This window comes from Ictalurus punctatus, chromosome 11, assembly GCF_001660625.3.
Source record: "Ictalurus punctatus breed USDA103 chromosome 11, Coco_2.0, whole genome shotgun sequence".
Lineage (NCBI taxonomy): Eukaryota > Metazoa > Chordata > Actinopteri > Siluriformes > Ictaluridae > Ictalurus > Ictalurus punctatus.
Genome location: NC_030426.2, coordinates 2,254,485 through 2,272,015, shown reverse-complemented (window position 1 = coordinate 2,272,015; position 17,531 = coordinate 2,254,485). Strand labels below are relative to the sequence as shown.

The 17,531-nt window shown below is 36.5% G+C and overlaps 1 protein-coding gene across 3 annotated transcripts in view; it reads left to right on the top strand.

The window, feature by feature from the left end:
- Positions 1–17,531, top strand: part of cntn4 (contactin 4) — a 280,558-nt gene that overhangs the window by 146,324 nt on the left and 116,703 nt on the right. For all 3 annotated transcript variants that reach the window (XM_017480449.3, XM_017480450.3, XM_053683552.1), the window contains 6 exons: positions 2,737–2,940; positions 4,017–4,119; positions 4,336–4,520; positions 8,385–8,524; positions 15,537–15,666; positions 16,368–16,518. In XM_017480449.3, the coding sequence (XP_017335938.1) occupies positions 2,737–2,940; positions 4,017–4,119; positions 4,336–4,520; positions 8,385–8,524; positions 15,537–15,666; positions 16,368–16,518 (913 nt within the window). The remainder of the gene's footprint in view (positions 1–2,736; positions 2,941–4,016; positions 4,120–4,335; positions 4,521–8,384; positions 8,525–15,536; positions 15,667–16,367; positions 16,519–17,531) is intronic.

The following is a 17,531-nucleotide window of genomic DNA, read 5'->3' as shown; positions in this document are numbered from 1 at the left end:
CCATGAGCAGGCCCAGCCTTTGTACTCTTCCCTAAAATACAAACAAATTAGTGTGCATGGGCAGAACATGACACAGGCTGGTAGGTAGGCAGGCTGCAATGCTAAGACGGGGGAGAACGAGAAGTTAGACAAAAATGGAAAACCTACAAAGCATGTGTGAGAGAGCATCAGCAATGACATTCTTGTTGCCTTTATTATGACAAATATTTAATTTGTATGACTGTAAAAACAGCAGCCATCACATCAGTCTCTGCTTCTTGTTCCATAAATGATATAAATAAGATAAATAAACTTCACCAAATCCACAATTGTACTCTTTTCTTCATTAAACAACAACACAATTTTTATTAAGCTTAGATTATATGGAATGCCCTTCGTGCAAGTCCCTGTGTGTGAACTGTTATTGTAGAAACATAATATGTGCATTAATATAAACCTATTGTTCACGTCCATGAGGTTATACAAATAATATTGCACAGCTTCTGACCAATCAGATTTGAGAATTAAATAATATAATTTAAATAAATGTATTTGTATAGATAAGCTGCACCAGAAGATCTGCCACAGAAGTGCCAATTCATGCTTAGGAACCTTGAGTTGCTGAACTCAAAGATTTTTTGTTTGTTTCTATGTTTGTTTTCATATGTTGATCAGTGGGGTGGCATGCTGGCAGAGCAGGTGGCATTACCAGCATGATTGTGAGCTCAGGTTAATGTCTGTCTGGAGGAAACAGGTCTGGAGTCTATCTAGACAACCACGACTGCCTCTCACTGTGCGCAGCAAGCAGCATGCACAGTGTCTCAGATAATTAGTCCAAACTTCTATAAGACACTAACTGTTAGCATTTAGCTCCTCATAGTATTTTTTCCACCTTGTATAATTAAAGGTAAGGGGGAAAGTAGGGAAAAACAGTTGTCCCGTGTGATTGACATTGATATAACTTTAGGCACACCTCAGAAATAAAATTGCTACTGAAAATTTTTTCCTCTCAATACTTTTTTTAATGAGAATAAATAACTGGTTATATATAGCCACTATATATAGCCAAGGTGTCAAATATGCAGAATATGCTGGAAAAGCAAAGAATGTGCAGGACCTGTAGAACAGTGGGCCGTTTAACTGCTCAGGACAAATAAGCGACTCATGAACAACTATCACAAAACAAAAACACAGTCGTGGATCATCCAGGTAACAACACCCAGTATTAAGAATCAAGGCTATGTAAAAAATTTTAACCGGGTAATTTTTATAAATTCAGCTATTATCTTGTCTTGTGGACTATATGTTATGTGAAATAGCTTATTCAGGACAGAACTAAATAAAAAAACAACATGGGATTTTTATGATTCTCTTATCTTGTTAACAGTATTAAGAATTAGCAGATATTGCAAGGGCTATGTAAACTTTTGGGCACAACTGTATATATGTATATTTATTTCAGCTTAGTGGTTAGTACGTTTGCCTGGCACCGCCGGGGTTTTCTTTATAAAACCTATTTTCTTTTTTTTTCCTTTTAATTTATTTATTCATTTTCCTATGATTCATTTACATGTAATTCATTTTCATGTGATTCATTTTCATGTGATTCACTTACATGCGATACATTTTCATGTGACTCATTTTCATGTGATTCATTTACATGTGATTCATTTACTGATTCGCTTCTCTTTAAATCCAGATTTAGACTGTGATATTACAAAGGTCTTTCCAGATAATTACTTGCCACACTGTATGAGATAACCCCAATCAAATTGCCTGAATTCTGCAATATAATTTGTTCACCATGTTAGGTTTAAATCCTCTAAAACAGATTCGCAATTGACTAACATTACTCTGTTCCAGTTCACATCCTTCAAAGCAAATTTTTTGTGCCTATTTTTTTAAATACAGTAAGACTACTTCTTCCACCATCTTAATGTGCAGAAAAAAAGCCATCTAAAATAATCCTGATGAAACAACATCCACAAGTGAATTTGACTGTCAGGTAGTCACATAAATGTCTAGTATACAACAATAACTATCACATCCTGCACCCCACTTTTGAGGAAGCGTTTGGAATAATAAGACTGATGTAGTTTGCATGCAAACATTCAAATAATGAATCATTTTGAAATATGAATATTGAAATATCTTTTTAAACACTGAATTCGTTTTGGTTGCTGCAGCCTTAAGATCCTGTATGTGTTTGATTATATTTGTTGTTGTTATATCGTTGTTAAATAATGAATCTATATTCCATCTCTTTCTTGCATATATATGATTAAAAGGCACAGGCTTTTTCCACACATTGGATGTCCTATAATTTTATGATGACATTCTTTACTTTGTTGATTATCTTTCATATTTATTATTTTCATATTTAAAATTTAAAAAAAATTTTTTAAAAATGGTCTGCTTTGGTAGTCTTACTATCCATTTGACTGGAGGCCAAAGAATTGCAGGACACTGGTTATCCTTTTCCATCATTAATTTTCACCCTCCATGCCCCACAACCCTCCTCGGCCTGATTAATTTTCACCCTAGCATGTAGCCCAAATGCTAATTAAGCAACTCTGGGGAGGCACAAGATTCATGAGCAGTGCTGACTCCTGCCATTTCGATTCAGCGGAGAGCGGAAATGTCATGACATCCTCTAGTTATGTTTATGCAAAGTTTCCAAGCTGTAAAACGACCTCTTTCTTTTTTATGATTCATGTCAAGTGACATTTTTGAACTTCTTTTTTTCCCCCTCTACAGCCCTTACGTTCAGCTGGATTTTTAATGAATATCCATCATACGTGAAACAGGATTCACGAAGGTTCGTGTCACAGGAGACAGGGAACCTCTACATTGCCAAGGTGGAACCATCTGATGTGGGCAACTACACATGTGTCGTCACCAATACTGTCACAAAAACACATGTTCATGGCCCGCCCACTCCTCTTATACTGCGCACTGATGGTGAGTCACTAATAAATTGTGTCATGTAAGAACAAGCTCTTTTTAAATGTGTTATTCAAATGTTTTATTGTTCATCTTGTCCTATCTTGTTGACTCAGAAACCATATTTTCATATAAATCAGAATGAATATATATATATATATATATATATATATATATATATTCTGATTTATATATAAGCAGTTTCCTTACAAATTTGAAGAGGCTTACCAGCACATGTTTTGTTACCTTTTGTTAGCATTATCAAGTTTGTCCTCTACTTGTCCAATTGTGAGATGTCTGAACCAAGATTTACAACTGAGATTAGCTGTATTCACTAAGAATTATAAAAGAAAAAGAAAGAATAGCTTGAAAATATTAGAATAAACCCAGAAAAGTATTGGCATTCTGGTGTAATGCCATAAACTCCCACTGAACAGAATCACAAACTGCACTGAAGAACTGTGAGTGAGGTATTCGTCCTCTCTTGACTCTTTGTTTATGTATGGGTCTGCTACAAAATATGAAATAATGATCAAAGTGTTTAAATATTATTTTAAAGCTAATATTACAGTAAAAGTATTTCTAATTTTAACCACAGATATTTGTTGGTGTAGTTAATTAGAAAACCGTGAAATATCATATAATTGAATGATCTACTTCTACTCAAATGTTCAAATCGTAATTTGCATGTTAAACATCACATTTCTTTCAGTTGAACATGGGAAGAGAAAAATCACTAGATCGCCACAGCTTGGCCAGTGTGTCTGCATTGACAGGAGCATGCTGTGTTACACACTAGCGATAAGAATCTCTTTAAACGCCCTTTCTCACAGCCTAGCAGCTATCAGAGATAACATAAGCCTTATACAATCGCTACACATGACTCCTGTTCACAGAATGTCTAAATAAAGTGACCTTTCAAAAATTCTAAAGTAATATGGATGACAAACAGCAAAAGCACAACCAAAAATATGATATGTTTTTATCAATATGTCACACAGCAGAATTTGCATAAGCAATAAAAACCACCAAACCCACATTTCAATATGTACATGTGAAATGAAGTTTTATTCTATGAGCACTTCTTTCTTCAGGTGTTATGGGAGAATATGAACCAAAGATTGAAGTGCAATTTCCAGAGGTGGTCCAGGTTGCTCAAGGTGCAACTGTGAAACTTGAGTGCTTTGCTTTGGGCAAGTAAGTGAGCTGTAGTTTACTTTTAATAGAAAATAAAAGCAGGATATATACATCCTGTTGACACATGCATCACAAATAGAAAACATTCACATTATATGTGATGTAGTATAATTTTCTGCTTATAAAACAACACATTAAGCACAATACAAATGTAAATCAAAAATATAATGAACACAATTAATAGTTTGTATTCGTTTTATCTCATCCTCAACCAAGTCCTGTCCCTTCCATAATATGGAGGCGTGTTGATGGCATCCCATTCTCTCGTAAAGTGGACATGAGGAAGGCCAGTGGCATCCTGGAGATCCCGTATTTTGAGCAGGATGACGCCGGCACCTATGAGTGTGTCGCTGAGAACTCCAAAGGGAGGAACTCAGTGCAGGGCAAGCTCTCTTTCTATGGTAGGTTCTCACAAATCACATGAATATATTGACCATGACAAGCCATAATCCTGACACATTCCTTCTGAGAAAAAAAAGTATGATGTAGAGATGGTGTATGTGCTACTAGCTAGATTATATGGGGGTGTGTTTTCAACAGCGCATGAAAATGATTAAAGCATCCCAGCCATGAATCCACTAATATTTTTATCCAGATTAAAAAGGATGAAGAGACGACCTTGTACTTCATCTTATCTGTGTTTTTGTGTGTGTGTGTGTGTGTGTGTGTGTGTGTGTGTGTGTGTGTGTGTGTGTGTGTGTGTGACTCTACCAGATGGCACCGTGACTGACAGGTTAAGTGTACTTTACTTAGAGCATACAGTCGCATGTGCCATTCAGGAACTCATTCAGTGTGTCACCATCTGGATAGAGCACGACACCTGTTATTATTCATTCTGATGAAGTGCTTTAGTAATGGATGTTGTGTAATAATATCAAAGTTAAACTGTATCTTTTAATTGCAGCACAAACTGTTTAAGTCCTCAGTACCATGTTAGTCATTTAAATTGTGTGTGTGTGTGGGGGGGGTGCGGTCCTTGGACGACAATTAAAACATGTTAAGTGTCTATTTAGATATACTCTATGGTAAGCATTAACAAATTAAGCCTGGATGATTTAGTTTGGTTGTAAATGAATACAGCATTTAGATGATTATCAGTAATTCATGCACTTGCATTAGTCATTATGCACCTTTGGTTCCCGAGACCATTTTAATAATAATAATAATAATGATAATAATAATAATAATAACAATAATGAATCTGAATCATAAAAACAAGCTTTTGATCAGAAATTACTAGACCTACATGTTTCTATCTAAGGATAAGTGGCCAGTAGGCATATGTAGAGAAGCATATTTAATCTAGACTTTCATATGAAGGGCTCATGACCTTTTCCCTCCACCACCACACTGGCAAGGCCGAATTGCTCACATGAGACAGCTCCCTATTAAGTAAGTACCTGTAGGCAACAGAGCACTGGGATTTATCCTCTCCTTATGGGAGTGCTCGCTAGTGCTAGTATTCGCATTAGCTCACGTTTGCATTACTGCTGATGCCCAATGGCCCATTTACAGGAATAGCCTTCAAAGAGCTGAATGTTTTATTATCCTTTTCATGTCACTGTTTATACCCTATGACATGGAATGCAAGGGGACAAGTTTCTTGACAAAAAAAGGTAGAGTAAAATTAGAGAGGGCATAAAATGTGCATAATTAGAAACATAGCAGCCCTGACTGTATACTGTATATACAGTACTGTGTAAAAGTGTTAGGCACCCTATTTTTTATTTTTTTTCAATAGATATTTTATTATACAGAGTGTCTCAAAAGCCTCCATACATAGGGGAAATTAAGACGTTTTAGCAAAATGTAACTTTCTCAACAGGATTCTTGCAATGACATTTCTTTGTCGACTCGTGTTAACACATCTGGTGTTACTGTATGCATGTAATTGCATGTCCATTGCAACCTTGCAACAGCTTCCCAATACAGCCATTAGAATGATTTCAATATGTTCTTCTGTTGTCAAAGACATTGTTATAGGCTATATGAAAAAACACTGTACTATAAGCTAAGTATGAAATATTTTGGAAGACAGTTTCCTAAAAAGTGTATTTCCCCTATGTATGGAGACTTTTTGAACACCATGTAGATATTTAGGTTAAGACTTCTGCATTATTGAGTCAGTACAAAAAAAATATTTCCAACCATGACTTTTACAAAAAAAAAAAAATTAATGCTACAGAAAAATGTTTGTATGGCAGTAAAGAACACAACATATTACATAACAGACCACTTTCCAGACAAAAAAAGCATAATGAAGGCTACTGGGTTTTGCATGCAATTTTTTTTTTTAAAAAGCAGGTGTCACACTCAAAGTCTTCAGAAGAACTGTGGTAGATTCTTCATGATATGCAGTAAAATGTACTAGCCAATATCCTAATAACTGCACAAATTGTACCAGAGACTACTGATTTTTTTAAAACAAAGTGGTGTCAAACCAAATACTGACTTTGTTTAGTTGATTTCTTCTTACTGCTATTTATAGTATTTTTTTTGTGTAGAAAAGGCATGAGCATGTCTTTGAATGTGTGAAGGCTATTGCACAGTATGTGTGTGTGTTTGTGTGTGTGTGTACTACTGAAACCCACCAGCACCACCCTTTATCTGGTTTGAGGTGGCTTAATAATTTATGGTAGTTCTCCTTGATTTTCCATCAATGCTCGCTGCTGTTTCATTTCCCACTCTTTTCTTCTGCCTTGGTCTATAAGTCAGCCACAGTCATCCAGGGCATAAGTCATTTCTGTGCATTAAATAATTTGCCATTACTTACAAGCCACTTTGAAGCATTCAAGCCTGTACACAAAGGACACTGTGGTATGCCAGAAGCTGTGCAAATCCTATTTCAGTAGGATTAGCCTGCAGATTGGTGCTCCTGTCTTTCTTCCTCTCTGTCCATTTCTGTCTCTTTTTCCCCTCTTTTCCCTTTCTTTTTTCTCAGTCAGGTGATAAAAATCTGTAATCTTATTTTGAAGTCCCGTGGAATTAGGCCTGTAAGACATTCGTCAGCAGAGCCAGGGTATGTGCCGATCGATAAGCCTATCTCATGTTTATCGCTTCCACCGGCAGTTGAGGGAGACACACTCACCCTCCCTTAGAGCTGCCCTCCTCTCTGCTTGCGTCGACTTGATTAGCAATCCAGTGCAGATGGTTTTTGCACCATTTTCTTACCTAGTTCAGAAGAAGGGAGTGACAACAGGCTTTTAATGTTATTCAAAGGACATCTTAAAAGAGAGCTATTTATTGGCAGTTTTAGCATATCTGTGATATCCTCTGTGAACGCTGTTGAGTGATGGTACTAAAATATTCAGTGAAAAAGTGTATTGTTTACTGGTATTATTTACAGTAAAAATTGTACTGTTTACTGTTATGCCTGATACAGAAATAGACTGATAATCATGGATTTCATTGCACTTTTTCCAGTTACTCTTACCTATAGTGTCTTTGCGTTTGGGCAGTGTGCTGTGTGGCTTACTCAGGTCCTTGATTTACACCGTGGGGGCTAAAAGTCAATACTCTTTCAGCAGGTGAAAGATAGACTGTAGGGACAAGAAGAGGAGGGGAAAAACAGCATCATAAAGGTTATAGAAGTTTCACACAGAAGGCATGCTTGCTGCGCGAGTAGGTACATCGTGTTTAAAAAAAAAAAGCAATTACAGTTTAGGAGCAAACAAATAGATATTAATTTTTCTCTGGGCTATTTTTGGACCTCTTGTTAGTATGCCTTTGCTGAAAAAATATGATACTGTATGTCTTTGTTGGTTTTGTGTAGAATAATGTGGTAAAGTGTAAAAACTAATTTGTAGAGGTACTAACATAATGTGGTGTACAAGAGTTCACATTCAACCTTTATTTATTTATTTATTTATTTATTTATTTATTCCGTGTCACAAGGAATGCACATTAAGGTTGTTCAGAGTGTGCTCTTGGGAATTTGCTCAATAATTAACCAGGTTTGAGTTACATACCTTTAAAAGATAGGAATCAATATGACTCATGTATAAATAAAGCATGATCTGCTTTAATGGGATTTTGTGAAGGACTTTATGGTATGGGCCATGAACAAGTGAATATTCAGTTCAGTCATGTAGTGCACCAAGCACGATTTCTTTGCAATTGATGTACTCCAAAAAAATCTATGTAACAATATATGTATATTATGCATCATTTCCTACAATACAGAGTGCTTAGTCTTGCTGTTTTGAATGTTTTATATCTGGAATCAATCTACCTTTTGTTCCCCTTGTTTTTATTTTCTTGTGCAGCTCCTCCACACATGATTGAAAAACCACAGGACATGCAGAAGGCCATTGATGACTCTCTGGTGTGGGAGTGTATGGCCATAGGCAAACCCAAACCCTCCTATAGGTGGATGAAGAATGGAGAAAATTTGGAACCTGCAGAGGTTTGTTATATGTTTGAACACTTTCTTATTAATAATCTAATAAAGGCATATTAGTCAATTCACTTACTGCATTTGAATTTTATAGTTCATTCTAAAGACAAATCACAAAATACCAAAGCCAATAATTCTGGGTTATGCCAGGGGTTCTGTGTAACACCTGGATACCACCTTGTGCACATGCATCCTGAGATCCTCCAACAAGGTCACATAGTGCCATACGACCCAGTATTTGCTATAAATACCACCGCCATACATCAGTGACTCCTTCTTTTATTTCTTTTCTTTTCCACTCACTTCTTGTTTTTCTTCTTACCTGTGCACATCTGTCTACATGATTATGGTATGCATACTGTATATCCATGTAGCAGCTTGTAACCATGGTCAGAAGTAGCTGTTAGCCTCCACTCATTCAGTTGTACCTTGGCTGCTTGTTGGTTTTCCCTCATGACCATTACTCCCCTGCAATTAGTGAGCAGGCTTTAATATAGCATGCACTGTTGAATGCTGACCCTGATGATTTAACTGGATATCCAGGGCCAAGGTATGCAGTGAGACCAACATCAATGTTGGATGCTGGCTCAGAGATGAGTATAGTCAAAGTCTAAACAACTTGCTAGTGACAGCAACAGACATGACTTAAGTGTAATCAGTAATCCAGGCCTGGCACACTGAGGTTTGCACTTTTCGACATTCCTTATAGCTTAGTTATCAGAATTTTTTTCTTGCGCCTTCTCAGACTCTAGTCTTAGCAGTGTCTGAATACAGACCTGGTTTTGCCCCGATGGCTCATTGTCTATGGCAGGCTTTAATCTAATTGTGACAGAAGATGGCTGTGACTCAAGCTTGGCACAACGCAACCCACAACGTTTCTTCAACTATCACCAGAGAGTGCTATTAAGTCCTATTTATCAGAGTCATATTATACAAATATGTCCTGCAAGACTTTGGTTCCCATTGCTGCTTTTACTAGTTTTTGGAACCCCCTGGTGGAACCCTACATGAGAAGATCTGCTTTTCAAGATGGACAGTGAGACAGGTTGCATGTGTCTTTGAGTATCGCCTCCATCCACCAAATTCCTGTAGGAGCCCAATGTGGGACCTCCCTTTTGTGTGGGAGTCCCTTAAAGACCCTTCATATACTGTAAGCCTGTGTGTTGATTTAAAAAGTGTGTCTTCGAATACTCCTCTTGCTAGCAATCACATCACCTAAAAGAGGAGTTGCATGCTCTGATGATAAGCTCAGCTTAGCTGTACTGGTTGCCAGATGATTCTGGAATGACTTTGTGTCTCAATCCAGGATTTCCCCTGGCTGTTAGGAGGGCTGAAATTAAATGCTAGCTACAGTGCATCCAGAAAGTATTCACAGCACTTCACTTTTTCCACATTTTGTTATGTTACAGCCTTATTGCAAAATGGATTAAATTCATTATTTTCCTCAAAATTCTACAAACAATACCCCATAATGACAACGTGAAAGAAGTTTATTGGAAATCTTTGCAAATTTATTAAAAATAAAAACCAAAAAAAGCACATGTACATAAGTATTCACAGCCTTTGCCATGACACTCAAAATTGAGCTCAGGTGCATCCTATTTCCACTGATCATCCTTGAGATGTTTCTGCAACTTGATTGGAGTCCACCTGTGGTAAATTCAGTTGATTGGACATGATTTGGAAAGGTACACACCTGTCTATATAAGGTCCCACAGTTAACAATGCGTGTCAGAGCACAACCAATCCATGAAGTCCAAGGAATTGTCTGTAGACCGGAGATGTATGATCCCTAACACTGGCAGCTAATAAAAAATACTTAGGAAATTCTTAATTAGGGACACAAAAATTCTACTCATTTTTCAGTGAATTACATGAGCATTCATGCAGTTTATAATTTTTTTTTCTTTATCTATTGAGGAAGGCGTTTGTTTATATGTGTCAGACCGAAACAAACTACAAAATGGTTCACTGATTCTAGACCACAATGATGGCGCATACACTGTAATTTTCCATTAAATCTCTGAACACAGACAGGAGAATTTAATCGCTTTTTACCCACGGGCCAAGAGATGAAAGCTTATAAACCTTTACTGTTTGCCAAACTTGCTGTCTTTGCTTTTGTACTTGTTTGTACAATTCAATTGCACACAATAAACAAGATTCACTTTTTTTAATCTATTCCATGTATCCATAACCTTTTGTAATATTTAGCTTTTATTTGTTGACTGTTTGTGAGGTGATGTATCTACAAACGACTCAATAGGCAAGTTTCCATACACTTTTTGCGCTGTTCTTTTATCAAAAAGTGAAAACGCGTTTAAAAAGAAATAAATAAAAGGTTTACAAAATCTTCCACCTGTTTCTATCCAATTGTCCTTTATCCTTGAAAATACCAAATCGTTGCATAAGTTTTGGTGTATCACAAAAGAAATCTGCCGTTTCCATACATAATTTAGTGTATATTGTGAATTGTGTACCTTTTACATCCCACATATCCTCAAATCTTTGTAAAATGGAGAGTATTGAGACAATTAATTGAAATTAGCCAGCTTACTGACATTTTATTTTCACAAATAATTACAATTGTATGAAATGTCAGAAGATGATGTCAGAATAGGAGAGTTGCTGTTATGGGCTGTTAGGGCCCCAAGTAACTGCCCTTATGCGACAAAGCCCGAATCTGGGAGCGAATATGCAGTAGGGCATTCTGGGCGGTAGTGGTTGAGAGACACTTCACAGAAAGTGTCTGGCTGCAACATTTTAGAATGTCATAGCTCACGTTTGAGATGCTGTGCCAATTAATTGGTCCTGATGTTGCGCCCATTACAGGTTGCCACTGACCTCCAGTTCTGATCCAAAAGCAGATTGCCATCACCCTGTTTAAGCTGGCAACCTGTGCCAACTACAGAGTAGTGGAGAAAACTTTCAGGGTTAGTAAAATGAACGTCCATCGATGTGTACATGTGTACAGCAATTAAATAAAAATGAATACGGCATTACATCAGGCTGCTGAATGCAGGAGAGGCCAATGAAATTGCATACCATAATTCCTAGGCGCATCTTGTGCCCCAGGTTTATGGTGGATGGCACGCACATTCCTATTCTTCCCTCGATGGATGGCTACTGCGTTTACATAAATTGCAAAGGGTGACCATTTATTGCTGTCCAGGTACTCCACGCATTTTTTTTTTGTAAATGCCATTGTTCTCAACAAAAACATTTCCAAACTAATTGAAGTATTGACATATAATTTATGTGCTAAAGTTAAATGAAAAAAGATTATGTCGATATGAGAAATTTTATTGATTTTATTGGTAAACATTTAAATGCACTACAAAATCCTTGGATGGAAATGTATTTATAGTTCAAGAATATCCTCAGTCTCTCAGGATGCAGAGAATGAATACGGGTTACAATGGCTTGCACTGAAACAGTGCAAACAGCAAGACAAAGGTTGGCTAAACCTTCCCCCGGTAAAGCTTTCCCACACAAGAAATTAATTAAATAAATAAATAAATAAATAAATACATAGATAAATAAATAAAAATTAAATAAACACCACTACTAGTGTGTCCCCTGTTAAAACATTTCCCTCAGGTAACTTTTCAGAATTAAAAGTCACATTCCCACAGAAATTATTTATACATACACATATTACACATATTTAAATAAGGAGTGAAAAGAATTTAAAATACACTTAATTAACTCTTTATAAGGAACACCAGTACATTTATGTAATTATTATGAACGGCTGATCTCCTGAAGTTTTTTTCACTCATTAGAGTTTACATAGAATGGTAAATATGTTACAACAGCAGAAAACCACACTGGGTTCCACTTCTGCAGCATCAACATCAGAAAGGCATTTCTGCCGGCTGAACTGCCACTTATTGGATAATTATTATTATTATTATTATTTATTTTTTTTTACCATTCTGGGTATATCTATAGCCGTTTTTTTTTGAAAATCCCAGAAGATTTACAATTTTTTAAATGCTCACCCAGCCCATCTGGGACCAACAACCATGCTATGGTCAATGTCAGAAGATGACAAATTTCCAGCCTCTAATTTTGATATGAACATTAACTGAGGCTTTGTATCTGCACGATTCTATGCACTGTGCTACTGCCACATGATTGACTAGCTGGAAAAAGTATTGTGGGTATTACAGTGGATATAAATAGTCTACACACCCCTGTAAAAATGGCAGGTTTTTGTGATTTGAAAGACAAATGACAACTAAGATAAATTTTGTCAGATATTTTTTCCACCTTTAAAGTAAAATTACAAAAAAAATTTTAGGGAAAAAAAAAAATCCTTTTGTTTACACCACTCTTTTGGGGTAAGAGTCTATCAGCATGGCAAAAATTATTTTTCATCTTCCTTACTAACAGATGCCTGAAAGTTTTTCACTAAAATCGACTGGTATTTATAGCTACTCGTGATTCCCTCCACTTGCATGAAAGCATATCTAAAGCATGATGCTGCCACCACCATGCTTAACCAAGAGTATGGTCTTCTTTTGGTGATGTGCTTTTTGCACCAAACAAACATTTTGAAATTATGGAATTATTATATCTTTTGGAATTGATCTCATCAGACCATAACACATTTTGCCACAAGGTTTGGGCTGATTCAGAGGGGCTTGGAAGGTTTTTTTTTTTTTTTTTAGAGAAAGGGCTTTCGTCTAGCCACACTACTCCATAGCCCAGACATGTGAAAAATATGTAAGATTGTTGTCATGTGCAGAGAGTAATCAGCACTTGTCAGATATTCCTGTAGCTCCTGTAATGTTGCCATTGGTCTCTTGACAGCCTTCCTGGTAAATTTTTGAGAGATTTTCTGTTCTTGTTCTTGATGTCACTGTGGTGATCCTTTTTCTCTGTTTGTTGATGATGGCCTTCATGATGTTCCATGGTACATGTAATGTTTTGGAAATTCTTTTATACCCCTCCCCATATTGATACCTTTCAACAAGTGAAATACCATGCATGCTTTGTAAGCTCTTTGCGGACCATGGCTTCAGCAGTCAAATGAAACCAAGATGATGTCAAGAAAATCCTACAGAAACAATTGGTCTTTATTTGGGTTTAATCAGAACAATTTCATTTATGACAGCTGTACTTTTGAACATGAGATGAGTGTGATTGTTTCATTCTCAAGACAGCCACATCCCCAATTATAAGAGAGTGTGAACACTTATGCAACCAAATTATTGTAACCTTTTTTATTATTATTATTTCTCCCTATTTTTATTTATTTATTTATTTATTTATTACTGTTTTCTACTTAATTTTTTATACATTCTAATTATACATTGAGGGTGGAAAAGGTTCTGACATGATTTATCTGGGTTTCTTAATTTTTTTTGCATCATAAAAACCTGCCATTTTAACAGGGGTGTGTATTACTGTGGTGAGTGTATTTGCTGTAAGCATGAGGTAGGACTGAATTATTCTAATGAGTAACAACACTATGACTTTAGTGTGACTCTTCACAATGTAATGTAATGTGAGAGTCCATGGTATGGCATAACAAGTATGGAAGCCATGGGGTTCAATTTGCAACCTACCAGTTGTTAGTCCATAACCTCAGAGCTACTACTGTAGAATATTTACTAGATTTTCAAACACAGTACAGATTTTTTTTTTAATTTAATATTCCACTGGCAGAATGCCAAGGGCATGATTTAGATAGATGAAAGAATCAATACAGAGTATATAACAGTTTTCAAATGGCATTGTCTGCATCAGTAATCATTCTGATAACTAAAGGTCATAGATTCTGCAGAAGTAGGAAACATTGAGTAATGCCATTCACAGACGTTCATTATACTTAATTAACACAGACTCTACCCCTTTTATTCTTTCTGCTATGTGTATCTGAATGGAACATTGCTAAGGTGACCTGTTAAAAACTTGTGCTTTTTGTCTCAGAGGGTTCTTATGAAATGAGTGTTCTCATAGAGACAGAATTATTAGACAGTGACACCAGGCATGTACATTGAAGTGACCTGCTGCTGCAGATGGTCCGCCTCAGGTCCTCCCCCACACAGAAACTGCTGATTTAAGGGGACTGTTACGCTTAATTAATAGAACGTGCCAAGCTCTACTAGACTGATGTACACGACCATATGTTTTTCGATGCTGGTGGACCCTTTTTTAATCTGATACCCCCACAAATTGTTATACCCCCAAAAATACTCTGCCACAACCAAACACAACAGATTCGTTTATTAAGTGTTTGGTCATGTTTTTATTATTATAGTTATTATTATTATTATTATTATTATTATTATTATTATTATTATTTGTGCTAGTGGTTATTGTATGTATGTGTGTGTGTGTGTGTGTGTGTGTGTGTGTGGCCTTCCTGTTAGAAAGCACTATAAGAACAGGCTCACCCATTCCACATGCCCATCTTCTAATGCTCCTGACAACAGGCTGAGCTATCTCAAAAACATCCCTTCACAAATGGCCATTAAAGGCATTAGAGGCTGCAAATAACAGATGAGGTCAAGGGCAGAGAGAGACAGAGAGAGAGAGTGAGAGTGTCATTAATCTGGAACTAGATCTGACAATTTGTGTTTGCTATTGGGATGATTTTAGATTTTATAAAAATCAACTTCTAACAGTTGCTTGTATGCGCAATCACTCTGGGTGAAATCTAGATATATCTTCTGATCTACATGTGAAGCCAATGTGGTCATTTTTTGTGTTTCATATATACAAAGTCAAATTTGTTTACATTTAATTATTTCAGAGACAGTAGTTATAACAACATACCTTATAATGTTATAACACCATACTGTACATAGTGCCTCTCCTGTCACCATTCTTTCTCTTTCTTTCTCAGATTTATTGTGATTTTTTATGTCTTTTCAACTCTATCCCCAACATTGACAGCAATGGAATCAAGTGAAAAATATAACAGACTCAGTGAAACCCAGTGCTTTTATGCAAATGACCAATCTTACTAAAAGTCTCTTAATGGCAATATTTCTTTATTACTTGACAGGAAAGGGTGCAGGTAGTTAATGGCGCTCTATCTATTAGTCGCTTGGTGTTGTCCGATGCCGGAATCTACCAATGCGTGGCTGGGAACAAATACGGGGAGGTGTACTCCAATGCGGAGCTCAGAGTAATTGGTGAGTATTTATTTAAAACATGAGTCTTATTGAAAGGTCGCCAACAAATATTTTGTATGTACTGTATTTATGTGTGACAATACTGCAGGTGTGTATTATCCATAGTTTAGAGTAAGGCTTTGTGTGCCACTGGTTGCAAGATGGTACTTATGCTCCTGCATTGTGGGATGAGAAAAATGTGTGTGTGTGTTATGTCTGTCAGACAACATAATTATGGTTATTGCTGATTTAGCCTGATGCACAAATGTGACGATACCCTCTCATTTTCACCATTCCCCTCGTCCATCTCTGCTCCCCCCAGCTCCTTCTGATTATTGATTTGTGATCATTCTACTTGGAGTTAATTTGGCAGTGGGGTTAAAGAGAAAGTAAAGGAGACAGGATGTAATTGACATCAGTTCCTCACCCAGACACAATAAATCAAGGGGCTTTTAAAAGGCGAGAGGAGTGGTGGAAATGATCATAATAAAAGCTCAGCCAAGCAAGGAAAAAAGGGGAGGAAAAACTTTAAGTACATGACATTTTCCCTTTGTTTTTCCTACCGGAGAAAATGAATGGGTGGTAATTAAGGTGTGTATATTTAGCTCAACCTCCACTCCACCATCTCATTTCAATGTGCACACACACATGCAGAGCCACACACACACACATTTTTAAATCCTTTTACCAGACTGATCAAAAGTCCCTCTGTCATGTTTTAGCCGTGGCTCCGGATTTTGGAGCAAATTTGCTGAAGAGCCACATTCTGGTGAAGGAAGGGGGTGATGTGCTGATTGATTGCAGGCCTAAGATGTCTCCCCGAGGCCTGATCACCTGGAAAAAAGGCAGTGAGGCACTAAGAGAGAATAGCAGGTATTTCACCGTAGATCCTTTTCAACCCTTTTCCACCAGTAAAGGACCAATTTGATTTGCGTTTTAACTAGTAGAATGTGGGCACTTCCAACCCAACTAATAACAATCAAGGCTGATCACGTCCTTTATTTCACTTACTAAATTTTATTTCTGGCTTGGGGACATCAAATCATTCACTTATACACAGAGGAAAGATTTGGTTTTGGTTGATTTTTTTATTTTTAATTTTTTAATTGATTATTCTAACTCTATACTGCTCTGAGAGCAGCAGTATATCAGAGCTGGAGTGTAAAGCCAGTAGCATACTGAAGGCCTGGAACAACAGTAGAGGGGTCCAGTTCCACCATTTTATTTTTCTCATTTTGTTTTTGTTCATGGGACCAAATGTACTGATGCTGAATTGCACCATTTGTCTCCAGCTGCAGCCATGCAGGATACATTCTCAAGCAAGAAGTGCACACTAAGCACTCTAAACATCTTTGTGATATACTCAAGATTCAGGCCTTTAGTGGGTTTTTCAATGCCTGATAGTGGTGTAATTCCAGCTTTTTGCTGTATCTGTCCTGGATATTTCATGGATTTTATTTCTTTTTTAAACCTGCACTACAAAAAATTATGTCTTAGCAAGTGAAAATATTTTAATATAGTCAAATCTATCTAGTATTTCTGATTGTACTGCCATAAAATATACAATTATTAAACTTATTTCTAGACATTTCTACTAATTTCAAGCTTGAATTGGTCATGTTTTATTGGCATAAAATGTTAAGCATTTATTTCTAGAAAGAAGCAAAATGATTTGCCAATACAATAAGAAATACATAAAAATTCATAAAAATGTCTAGAAATAGGTTTAATGATGTTATATTTGGTTTGTTGTAATCTTATTGTCACTTGCTAAGATTTTTTTTTCAGTGTAATAGTTTTCTTTCTTTCATTCTCTCTCTCTCTCCCTCTCTTTCTCTCACTCACACTTCAAGCATCACAGGCTTTGCTAATTTTTCACAGCCATG